The 13,003-nt window shown below is 43.5% G+C and overlaps 1 protein-coding gene across 2 annotated transcripts in view; it reads right to left on the bottom strand.

Moving 5' to 3' along the window:
* Positions 1–12,688, bottom strand: part of septin4b (septin 4b) — a 39,089-nt gene extending 26,401 nt beyond the window's left edge. The window contains exon 1 of one of the 2 annotated variants that reach the window (XM_078167118.1): positions 12,669–12,688. In XM_078167118.1, the coding sequence (XP_078023244.1) occupies positions 12,669–12,671 (3 nt within the window). In that variant the 5' untranslated portion in view covers positions 12,672–12,688. Of the gene's footprint in view, positions 1–212; positions 854–12,668 lie in introns of those variants that run through there. The other variant, XM_033631385.2, reaches the window with a different exon arrangement.
* Between the last annotated feature and the right edge of the window lie 315 nt (positions 12,689–13,003).

Raw genomic sequence — 13,003 nt, 5'->3', positions numbered from 1 at the left:
ACACGCTCATATTTGAGCACAAAGCCTGGTCACATGCATTCATGTGAACGGTCCAGCTCATGAGGATTCTCTGACACATGTATACTGTATACACACAGGGGAAACCTGCAGCCACAGACGACTATGTTGGATGGTTACAAAGAAAAAAACAAAGCCACAAAGAGATGCACTTAATTGCAGGGTCAACTAGAAGGAAAGCACTGAGCACATACCTCTGTGTCACTGTTTGCTTCTGAATTTGCTGCCATATTCTCCCTCCAGAGCCAGTATTCCTTTAGTTTCACCAGACAGCCAGGGAAGAGAAAGAAGCCAGTGAAAAGGCCTTTGGAAAGCTCCTCAGACTGAGTGTCACTTCTTTAGTTTCAGGGCACCCCACGTTACATAAGCACACCTATTTTCCCTGCCTCACCAATCAGATGGCATCCAGTTTTCTTTCCCGACTCCCCCCAACCCCACTCACTTGGACTGGAAACGTCTTTTTTAAAAACAGGTACACCTTCGATCCACACCACTCTGCATCTGGAGTATTTCAAAAGCTCCGCCTTGCTCTCGTGTTTGGGCCAATCTGCAGCTGATATGCAGATGAGCTGCAGCTGAAGTGATGGCAGATCGCGTCTGCGGAGACGTCCCGACTTCAGAGGAGGTGATGCTCTGCGGGGAGCTCGACAACATCTGCCTTGCCGCCTTGCTTCAAGCCTGTCGTGCCCTCAATCTTAAAGCAACACATGTGGGATCACAACAGATAGATGATCACAGACACAATCTCATTCATGTGCATGAATGAATAGTGTAGATAAATTAACTACAACTGGAATAACAATAAAGAATAATCAAAAGTATGTGGTCTGAGCATCAGAGGAACACAACAGCAGACTGCACAGAACTTCTTACAATGGCCGTCACATTCAGCCCAGACCTCCCAGCTGGCAGTGCCAGGGCCAGAGTGGTACAAGAGGAATCAGTGTGTGTGTGTCCATGGTGGGGAGGAGAGGTGACTTGTGGCCTACATGCTACAAATAATCTTTTTATCTAATACACTCTCTTTCTCTCTCTCTCACACACACATACACACATACACACACACACACACACACACACACACACACACACACACTTAAGTGGGCCACAGCACAAAGCTTTTCCTTAATCTCGATGGATCTCTGTGCTTTGTAAGTCTTATAATACTCACTCATTCTTAAGGAATTAAGAGTCTGTGATTAAGTTATTGCTCTGGCTCCAGTACAGAAGTGAATGAGCTCAATGAGTCGCTGCTATTTAGTGTATGACTTGTAAAAAGAGACGTTTAAGAGACTGTGACTGTCCCAGTGACTTACACCAGCCCGACACTGTCTAAACCACAGAGATCTGGTTTGAACAGCTCAGCTTGTGTCTGCAATTTAATCTTTAGTATTCCAGTTTAACATGAGAAAGAGAGGCAGAGAGAGAAGAAACACAGAGGCACAATTCAGCTGAGAATTCATTTTCTGCCTATGGGAGGAAGAACTAAATGTAACATGATACCAATCTTAATAGCTCGCGCTGCTAAGTGTGCCAACTTATACAACGGTAATAACTACCATAAGTAGCAGACAGAGAGTAACACAAATAGTATCAGGTCAACAGACATGCCAGTCTAACAAACCACACAGAGGGCAAATCTCACTTAAACCCCCCCGCTTTATGTGATGCATGTGAAGAACTGGCACGGATGAGAGGGAGCAGAAAAAAACATATGCAAACAGACAGGAGACGTTACTTCCTGTAAGGAAAGACGGTGTCTGGGGAGTCGACTTCAGGTCTGCTTTAATCCTCTTTGGCTGGTCCGCATCATGAGGGTGATTATCATGGACCATCTGAAAGGGCTGACAGTGCCCAAGGCACGGATGGCTTTAGATATACAATCCCAGGCTGCACGTACACACTCACATACATGCATTAACTTATATGATGGCCTGTTGACATACAGGGGTCAGACACAGCAGACATGCCAGTAAAGTGCTGTCTGTGGTGCTGTGAGGATCACATTGCCGGTCGTAATTAAAATGTCTCTCTGCCCCTGTTTACATTGTGAGGTCGTCTGGCTCGGGTCCAGCGGGGCTGGAATGGGTTCCTTGATAAAAGCCGCTGCACACGGACCAGCATCTGCTGCCAACAAATGCTGGTATTCAAAAAAAGATGCCAGCCAACAAACCAGAGAGGAGACTGATCTACTAATTGCATCTTCACAAAGCATGACTGTCTGTGTTTCGGTGTTTGGAGTGCAAAATGTCATTTAGTTATTGCAGAGGATGCTGCAGTGCCCCATGGGAGCAGGCAGTGGAGGGAGGGCAGTGCCACCTGCTGCTCGTGACTGGCAAAAAGCAGCTGGACTGTAGATGCACAGCTGCTGATGTGCATTAAAGTTTCTGTGTGTCATGCATAGTATTTATTGTATATGTCATTGGCCTTTTCCACATCAGACACTTTGACTTCTGCTGGCAGAGAAGCACAGGTATTACTAATGGCAATGGCTTTGTTCCATTTAAAGAAGTATGTCACTGCTGGAAAGATGGTCTTTCATAAAACTGGGCTGTCTATGCAGTAGAAAGATACAAATACTTGTGAAATTGGTGCTACATCACCAGAGAAAACTGCAGCTGTATTCACTTTTACTCAAGAGGTAGAAAACCTACAACTACCAGAATGCACTGCACCGCAGAGGACCAATAAACACTTTTGCTGGTGGGTGGCATAAGGTGAACTTAGCTGTTTTTCCACAGAAGACAATATGGCAGCTGGGTGGTAACAAATTATCTTGAATAACAGCTAAATGGTGAGCGGAAATCTGTTTCTCAAAACATTTTAGGAGAGAAATAGGCTAGGCTAACCAAACGTCCTCTTTTGTCCGGACATGTCCACTTTTCATGTCCCGTCGGGGGGGGGGGTTTATAAACTGATGATAATGTCCGGTTTTCCGTGTGTTTGTGTTTGTGTGTGTGTGTGTGTGTGTGTGTGTGTGTGTGTGTGTGTGTGTGTGTGTGTGTTAGAGTGCGGCACGGGCCGCATATTTCTGTCCGAACCCGAACCGAGCCCAACATTATTTGATGACCAAAGCACTGAGTTTGTGTCACACAGTTGTTATGGTTACAGGCTATTTAACAGGCTGGGCGTGCTCTGCAGAGAGGGAGACCTCCGTGTTTGAGACGGGAGCGGGAGGCAGGAGGTCCGACGGTTCCAGCGAGACGAGAGGGAGACATAAAACAAAATAAGATAAAATAGGAAAAACCTGTCTCCCTCTTTTATTTTATTTTCAGCGTTTAATCAAGGCAGAGGCGGGCGGCTGGAGGTCCGAGACTTCCAGAGAGGGGAGAGGTAGAAACAAACAGCCAATGTGTGTCTGTGTGTGTTATGTTCAGGTGTTGTCACGTAAATAACAGTGCCCAAGCAATAAACAGGACAGACAATAGGATTTTATTTATTTTACACTTCATTTTCACTGAAAGCTGACCGAATCCGATGAATCCAACGAATATAATTTATAGCTACATTTTTGACCAAACCCAGCCCAACCCGTCGGGTACCATCGGGCTTGGATCGCCACACTCTAGTGTGTGTATGTGTCCCCTATAGAGGCCTATCTGAATTTCTGTCTTTGAGAGATATTATTTTGTAATATAACTGAATTTTCTATCCATACATACAGTACAGGCCAAAAGTTTGGACACACCTTCTCATTCAATGCGTTTTCTTTATTTTCATGACTATTTACATTGTAGATTCTCACTGAAGGCATCAAAACTATGAATGAACACATGTGGAGTTATGTACTTAACAAAAAAAGGTGAAATAACTGAAAACATGTTTTATATTCTAGTCTCTTCAAAATAGCCACCCTTTGCTCTGATTACTGCTTTGCACACTCTTGGCATTCTCTCGATGAGCTTCAAGAGGTAGTCACCTGAAATGGTTTCCACTTCACAGGTGTGCCTTATCAGGGTTAATTAGTGGAATTTCTTGCTTTATCAATGGGGTTGGGACCATCAGTTGTGTTGTGCAGAAGTCAGGTTAATACACAGCCGACAGCCCTATTGGACAACTGTTAAAATTCATATTATGGCAAGAACCAATCAGCTAACTAAAGAAAAACGAGTGGCCATCATTACTTTAAGAAATGAAGGTCAGTCAGTCCGGAAAATTGCAAAAACTTTAAATGTGTCCCCAAGTGGAGCCGCAAAAACCATCAAGCGCTACAACGAAACTGGCACACATGAGGACCGACCCAGGAAAGGAAGACCAAGACTCACCTCTGCTTCTGAGGATAAGTTCATCCGAGTCACCAGCCTCAGAAATCGCAAGTTAACAGCAGCTCAGATCAGAGACCAGATGAATGCCACACAGAGTTCTAGCAGCAGACCATCTCTAGAACAACTGTTAAGAGGAGACTGCGCGAATCAGGCCTTCATGGTCAAATAGCTGCTAGGAAACCACTGCTAAGGAGAGGCAACAAGCAGAAGAGATTTGTTTGGGCCAAGAAACACAAGGAATGGACATTAGACCAGTGGAAATCTGTGCTTTGGTCTGATGAGTCCAAATTTGAGATCTTTGGTTCCAACCGCCGTGTCTTTGTGAGACGCAGAAAAGGTGAACGGATGGATTCCACATGCCTGGTTCCCACTGTGAAGCATGGAGGAGGAGGTGTGATGGTGTGGGGGTGTTTTGCTGGTGACACTGTTGGGGATTTATTCAAAATTGAAGGCACACTGAACCAGCATGGCTACCACAGCATCCTGCAGCGACATGCCATCCCATCCGGTTTGCGTTTAGTTGGACGATCATTTATTTTTCAACAGGACAATGACCCCAAACACACCTCCAGGCTGTGTAAGGGCTATTTGACCAAGAAGGAGAGTGATGGAGTGCTGCGGCAGATGACCTGGCCTCCACAGTCACAGGACCTGAACCCAATCAAGATGGTTTGGGGTGAGCTGGACCGCAGATTGAAGGCAAAGGGGCCAACAAGTGCTAAACACCTCTGGGAACTCCTTCAAGACTGTTGGAAAACCATTTCAGGTGACTACCTCTTGAAGCTCATGGAGAGAATGCCAAGAGTGTGCAAAGCAGTAATCAGAGCAAAGGGTGGCTATTTTGAAGAAACTAGAATATAAAACATGTTTTCAGTTATTTCACCTTTTTTTGTTAAGTACATAACTCCACGTGTTCATTCATAGTTTTGATGCCTTCAGTGAGAATCTACAATGTAAATAGTCATGAAAATAAAGAAAACGCATTGAATGAGAAGGTGTGTCCAAACTTTTGGCCTGTACTGTATAAACTTTAAATATATTAAAATGATAAGGCATCTTTGAGTAAGCTGCGAGTATCATTTAAGTAGGCTATGTCGTGGCTGGCCGAATGTCCTCTTTTTTGAAAATCAAAATATGGTCACCCTAAAATAGGCACTGTTACCTCTCTCAGTGACAGCTTACCAGCTCCGAACTGTAGTTGGAAACATGCTGGCTTATTAACGTTCATTTTAGCTTGGCTCATCATCAGCTGGTAACTAGCTTCTAGCGGTCCTGACAACTCTGCAGAAGGAAGGATGGCGAGGCGTTCAGGTGCCGTTCACTAACAATGGCTTTATTGCAGTCTTCGCCACAAAACAACAGACATGGCCTTCTCATGAGGTCTAACAGTAGCGATGAGCCTATCTAGACACTTCCTAGACACACACTGCTTCCCTCCACATACACCATGAAGCACACGTCACACCCTCACAGGTTACCCAGAAGGCCGCCACCCTTAAAGGGCATTAAGGGTAAACCAGTAACAACTGCTTAGTTGTACCATTTGATCTCAGTAGTTTCAGCCGTCATTTGAACAATACTGGAAAAAGTATGGTGCTCAAGTCTGATATCTATGTTTCTGAACACATTTTAGGCAAGAAATAGGCAACACAGTAACATGATCTTCGTTTGTATTTGATCAGCACTGCCTCGTTTTACAGTTTGGTTGGAGCTTAGTTTGAGCTGTAAGATGGAGGGAAATTTACCAAAGTTCATTTACACATACTACCCACACTGTTATGACACAAAGCTGGTTGAAAATCAGCAACTTATCCCTTTATGTGTCTCAGTAAGCTGTGACAGTGATGTAACATGGAGACTAGCAGGACCGTGGAACTGCAGCAGCTAAATGGATTTCAGCTATCTCCTACTGTGACATGTCAAAATGTCTGCTGTGAAAAAGGCTCACTGTTCACAACATTAATATTCAATGAGCGAAAATCTAGACGCTCACCTTTTTCACAACAGTTTGCCAGGAATTAAATCTAAACTACAGAATTTTCTTAATCAGTAACACTGTATGATTCCACTAAAAGATGATATTGCAATTTTGCAGATACATAATGAACACACATACTCTGAACTCGATGGCAACTTTGACCCCAAACACAGGCAGTCCTGTGACCTTGTCTACAGTAGTGTGTTTTGTGCAAGTGAAAATCCAAGAAAGAATGAAAACCTTTGCAGTTTCAGGCCAACATGAAATATGCAGAAAATATGCAGAAACTTTGAATTGGACATGCATTTTCTCCTGAGCTGTCTGAGAAACTGGATGAAACGTCTCAACAGTACAGTAACAGTCAGTGCACGCTGACGCCCTGTGAAGCAGATATTCACCGTCTCTGTAGGAACATAAATATTGTTCAACAATAGCGTGGAACGCTAGATCTGCTGAACTTACACTTCCTACACTTCCTCCTCCATTCAATTAAGGCTCTTTATCTGACACAGAGAGATTCCTGTTGGAAAGCGGCTAAAGCATTTTCTCACTTTGTTTTTTCCCCCCTTAAAAGGTGGCACGGCGCAACAAAGGCTCTGGAGAGGGAGGGGGGGCTCTGCAGGACGACTTATAGAAAGGGAGAGGCTTTTCCAGATTACAAGCGAGGAATTCCTTTGTTCGTGTTAAGTCATTTTAATCACACTGTAAGTTACAGTCAAGTCATCTAACAGTTTACAAGTTTAGGAGGCAAATAGCTAGTTTTTACTTTAAATTCATGGGATGCCGGATTTATGTGTCATGTAATGCCAGGCGCAGTCATCTGTGGCTTGTCCGTGTCCACTGACCCACAAGAAACAGCTTTGCCTGCAGAGAGTGTGATTTCCAGCCAGCCCAAAATCTGTCTCAAGCACAGTTTTGGCTACATTTTTTTCTATTTTAATCATTACTCTTGAGAGAGCTACAAAACAAGTCACAAACAATCAGAGGGAAACGGCAGAAAATAAGCCAATTATGGCCATATGAACTGTATTCTCAATGTTGGGGTGTTTGCTTTGTTCTGTCTGTAATCTTTTCCAACAATTTAAACGTCTGAACGGCATCATTAGCAAGAGGCATGGATGGTATAATGTAACCTGGCTAAATTAAGAAAGAATTGGTGAAAATATCAGATTTAGATCTTATCGAAATCAGACAAGCACACACACAAGATGCTGAAATTACACTTCAGAAGCCTTAACAATGAGTCTGGTTTGCCTTGAATGCTTTGATTCCTCAGTCTTTGGCACAGACCTGACATTTTAATGAGTTGTACTGTTTATTCTCAGCCATTACTCAAAATGAGAACCAGGAATTATTATGTCTGTTGGTTTCCACTGACAGCTGAATCATTAAGAAAAACACAGAACCAACTGACTTGGGTCCAGTACAGAAAGGCGTTGTTAATATTTAGTCAGACTGGAGAGTTGCACCCAAACAGAGCAGAGAAAAACCAACACCTGCGGGACCGAAGGCGACAGCAGACAAAACAAGCCCAACATCTGCTGGGTGGTGAACTCTGTTTACCCTGGTCAAAGGAAGTCACTCGGTTGTTGTGTGGCCTCGCTTCTGCAACACTGAATTCCAGCCTGTCTAACTCCCACATTACATGAACACAAAACCACCTTGTGTGATTTTTGGCTCCTGCTGGGCCTTATCACAATGCCACTGAAGAGGGTGAACTCTGAAGTCGGAGCCACAGATCTGCTCAAACAGTGTCGGCATTGTGTTTTGAACAAATCCAATAAGAGAATTTACATCAGTGTCTGGACTGGATTTCCTGTCTTGCCAAAGGTGCCGATAGAGTGGAAACAAACAGAAAGTAGCTAAACTATTCTTAGATTCATTACTTTTGCAACAGCAGATTAAGAAACTGCAATCGGCGGTCCCCAGGGCAGGCAATGTTGGAGGTTTACTATTCATTACATCATGAGCAATATGCATAAACTAGTTTGACTTCAGTTTGCACTACAGGCAAAACTCATGCCTGGGAGATCATCTGTGAAGTTTAACAACTTGCAGCTTTGCTACCACATTAACATTATCAGCCCTATTTTGTCAAATTTGAGCTCAGCCTTCCAAAGTAAATGCAAACATGTGCTTTTGTTGACAGAGTTATACCACAGATTGATCTCAGAGCCCTGCAACACCTCGACTTTAATGTGCAACCCAAACCAGTTGCTGTGTGCACACTTTAAAATGTTTGACTATCTGATCAGTACCCATCTCTGCAATTACACTCACCATCTTGAACAATCCCTTTGCTGTGACTCAGCAGGAATAGTGCGTCATCCACTGATGGCAGTATTGGCAGTCTAATTCCCGGCTGCTACTGTCAACATGTCAAAGTGTCAGACACTAAACCCTCTTGCATGGCAGCTCACTGCCATTGGTGTTCATCTACCATTAAAGATCTACCTCATGGAAAAGGTTTTGTAAGGTTTAAGATTTCTTCTATGTCGAGTTCTAGTGTCTGTAGATAAAACAAGTCCACCTGTTTCCCCATTTCTTGATACTGTGTTATCTCACACCACAGACCTCCTGAGGGCATTTCCACTAACACATTATCATATAATGTCATTTGGGAGAGCAGATTTTGGTAATGAAATGGACAGGATGTGTGGAAGTATTTGATTAGCAAGTGTTTAGAAAGCCTTTATTGTCATTGCACATTAACAAGGATGCTACCTATACAACGAAATTGCGGGGGCTACTTCTAAGGTGCTTGGTGTGGATAGCCACTCTTTCATGACATTTTTAAGTTCAAATCTACTTAGATTTTACAAAGCAAAAGGATCTCTGGTCATCTAAAGATGGTGAAAATATGAAACATTTAGAAACATCAACAGCATATATGGATCAGAGGCCAGTTGCATAGTAATCACTGTAAACTGATATCTACATATATGCAGAATTTGTAGGCAACGGGACAAGATTTTGGTGTTGGAAGCGTTCTGGTTTGTGTTTGTGCCAACCTCAATTAAGCTTTTAAATAATGTTGCTTTATGCTTAGGGGTTGTGTTGTGTTTCGCTTATGGTGCTCTGTTGTGTGCTGGTGTTATGTGCAATATATTAGTGGCCAATTTGCTATACTGTTAATGTAGTATGTGCTTTTATACTACAATACTTTTGCAACTCCTGAGTGCAAGACAAATTTCCCCACAAGGACAATAAAGTATATTGTATCGTATCGCATCGCATCGCATCGTATCTCATCTCATCCGACTAATATCAACCAATCATATTTGAGCGGTTTGGTTGCATGCAGGTAAACAGTCCACGTGGAGAGCAGAAGAGGCAAAACACATTGACCGAAATGCAATCCTGGAACCCATCGGCTCTCTTTTATCTTCTGTCTAGCTTTTTATTAGCTTGTTTCTAATTTATCTTCATTCATATCCAGATGTCTGTTTGTAGTGTGTCATGACTCTGTGCAGGCTATATAGTGCTTCAATTTACTAATTGGACTGTAAGTAATGAGAGGTGCATGGAAGAGTAAGTCTTGGCCAGGATATGTGTTGGCTACACTGGAGCCCCAGAAATATTGGCAGTTGCCCGCAGAGGCTCATTGTTGTCAGACCAATGGCAATGGGTTCCAAGACTGGTTGCACAGCGGTAATGTAACCTGTGTGTAATTCTATCTTTTGAAAGTTAAGAGACAGCATTTTAAAGGGCCCTGACACACCAAGCTGACTGTCGCACCCTTGGCGAACATCTGTCGCCCTAGTTTTGCAGTATGTCCTGCACTTTTGGCACTAGTCGGGTCTAGTGGGCTTTGTTCTACCAATCTAGCCAGTTGAATCGGTGTTGGAGACTGTGAAGCCCATTGGTGAATGAAATCTCTCTGATTGGTAGTTCAGCTCAGTGCACGAGAAGAGAAATGGAAGTAAGGGAAGCAAACAAATAACTTCAGTCAAGAGGGCGTAACGTTGACACAAACTTGTTTGGTATGATTATTTTTTAGCCATTGAGCTCTTCAATAGAAAAGGTTCGGAATTTTTTTGCTATTGTTCGCCAGTGCACTGTAAATATCTTTTTCTTTTTCAACACTGGGTTGTGTTGTCAATGTGCTAATTGGCTAACTAGCGTCTTGCATCCATCCTGTTGATTCTTCAGGTTTACCTTTTGACAAATGACGAATATAGACTACCACCGCCTGCTGCTAAGAAGAGTTATTTCCTCTCATGCAGGCCCAGAACTTTGATGCTAGTTGACCGCTGGCTATTGTCTTTGCTGTGTGTTCATGAGCAATTTTTTGGTTGAGACAAAGGTGATGTGAGGAGATGCAACGGCCGGCTGTCATCTCCACTAGTTCTTGGATGTTGGTTTGGTGTGTTTGAGGATGAATACAACACTTGTCCTAGTCAATAGTCCATACACTTCATTCTTCCATTGCATGATACAGGATTCACTATGCTGAGCTGACCATGGTAACAATTGCTAGTCAGCAATTATAGGATCACACAGCACTGAACATCATTTTCATTTCATAATATCCTTACACAGGAAACCCCCAACATCTGCAATAACTTAAACTGTCTTTGGGAACAAGATTTCAAAGATAAGAAGAGGAAAGATTTACGATGCAAGTTACTACAGATTATTTCTCTGATATCAGAAATACTGACCAAAGAAGAGGTGACATATTACAGCACCAACAGGCTTCAGACTGATGTATCAATGTCACAAATTGTGTTGTATGTTAAACAGTAATGTATATTTGAGATCACAGCACGATGTAGCACACACACACATACACACAACAGGCCTTGAAGCAGATGGTCAGTGTACACTCTTGGCACAGCCATTACTCAACAGTTATCACCAACACTATAAAGCAAAAGTGTTACTTCAAGTGAGAACAAGTCAAAGTGTTACTTTCTTATCAAGCAGAGATGACTTGAGTGTGTGAGGGTAAAATCCTCCATACCAGCTCCTCTCCAATGAAAGCATCATTTTATACATCTACCACATAGACATCCTCTGGTCTGTGGGCTTTCAAAAATAAAGTTTGGAGAGACAAATATACAATAGTTTAACATGTCTTCCCCAAATAAACACAATTATGATGTTTCATCTGGATCCAATATTTGTCAAGAGCAAAGCTGCCTTGGTTTTTGTGCCACCCCTTCTGGGCCGTCTGAGGTCATCTCCCTGGTGATTGAGCTGTTTATCTCGTATGTCAAAGATTATTAAGCTCCAAACAGCATCACTGATTGACAAGCGACACTCTCCCCAAATTGAGTGTGTGATGAGTGTGTGATTGAAGCTCCAGACACCTCAGGATTATGAGGCTGTTAACAGTTTAGAAAATCTTCCTACACACTGGGGATAAAAAGCTGTTATAGTGACTGTGGGAACATGGCTCTTACATCTGGGGTTCACCTGCGAATGAGCCAACCAAAGCCGATTCCCCGCCATGTGGCCTCAACAGTCTCTGCTCTCACGTGGTTAAACAGTCAGTCTGATGTCTGCCAGCGTTTAAAAAGTGAACATGTACATTTAAATCACTCACAACACACGACAAAATAAATGATTCCTGTAAATTCTTCATAAGAATTCAGAGATATGCATCGGCCCGTGACTTGTACCCTTAACAGATGGCGTTGGTGACTTCTGGGGTGGTGCTCAACCGGCCTGGGCTCCAACATGAACTACACATAATTGTCCCCTTCCTCTTTCTCTTTCCATCTGTTCTCCTCCTCGCGGATGTAATCCGCTTCTCTAATCTTGATGCCCAAACACACCAAGAGCCACAAAAAAGAAAAAAACAACATGCACACACACAAAAAGCTTGGAAACCTCAACACAAGTACCCACACACACACAAATAGGATGCTTGCCAACTGACTCATCTGTGGTGCCAGTGACTTTAGCAGCACAACATACGTTGTGCAACCGTATGTGCAACCAGCATGCAACCCCTTCATATGGGGTTTACGCTCCTCTGCCGCAGATTTGATTAAGCTCTCTGGTTTACAGCTGCCTTATATGCTGTGCAGCTGGAGTGAAACTACAGGAACATCTGCCTGCCAGGAGCAGTCCCATACACATGAAGAAGCCCCAGTTTTCACCTCAGTGACACTGCCACCAAGAACATATCAAGACATGTAGCAGGTAGAGTAGACCTGGAGTAAAGAGTCAAGACACAAAACACCATCTTTCTAGTAAACACTCCCGACTGGTTCGGAGGACACCATGCTTAGGGAAAGACAAATAAACTGGCCAGAGCATCTGTCAAAAACCGAAGGCTGACTGATGAAAACATGACCAACGTCTGTATGCCTCCTCACATTATAAACCAGGACAGGTAGCCTGTAACCGTGCCTATCCCACTTCTCATCACAATGCAGATGACAGGCTGCACTTACCATTCTGCAGATGGCCAAGACACACACACACAACCCAGTGGAGGACAGCGATCGACTGCGAGCTGCTCCAGGTCCGTGTGAACAAACCAGCTCCAGCAGAGCTACACAGTGTTACAGGCTAACATTGATAACGTGATGCAGCTGTATCCCGGGCATGACTGGCTGGTGCTCTGCTGCAAAAGGAGCAGCGATAGTAAAAAAGGAGAAAAGAGAGAGGATCGCTTGAGTGTGAGGGTCAGGCAGAGAGGAGGAAGGAAAAGCTTTGTGTCGTTCAGAAAGAAAACAGGTGGAAGCTGCAGTATCAAACACAGAGCACTGCTGTGGCTTAACTTTCA

The sequence above is a fragment of the Epinephelus lanceolatus genome, chromosome 4, assembly GCF_041903045.1.
Source record: "Epinephelus lanceolatus isolate andai-2023 chromosome 4, ASM4190304v1, whole genome shotgun sequence".
Taxonomy (NCBI): Eukaryota; Metazoa; Chordata; class Actinopteri; order Perciformes; family Serranidae; genus Epinephelus; species Epinephelus lanceolatus.
Note: the sequence above shows the minus strand (reverse complement) of the source record. Positions and strands in the feature narration are given on the sequence as shown.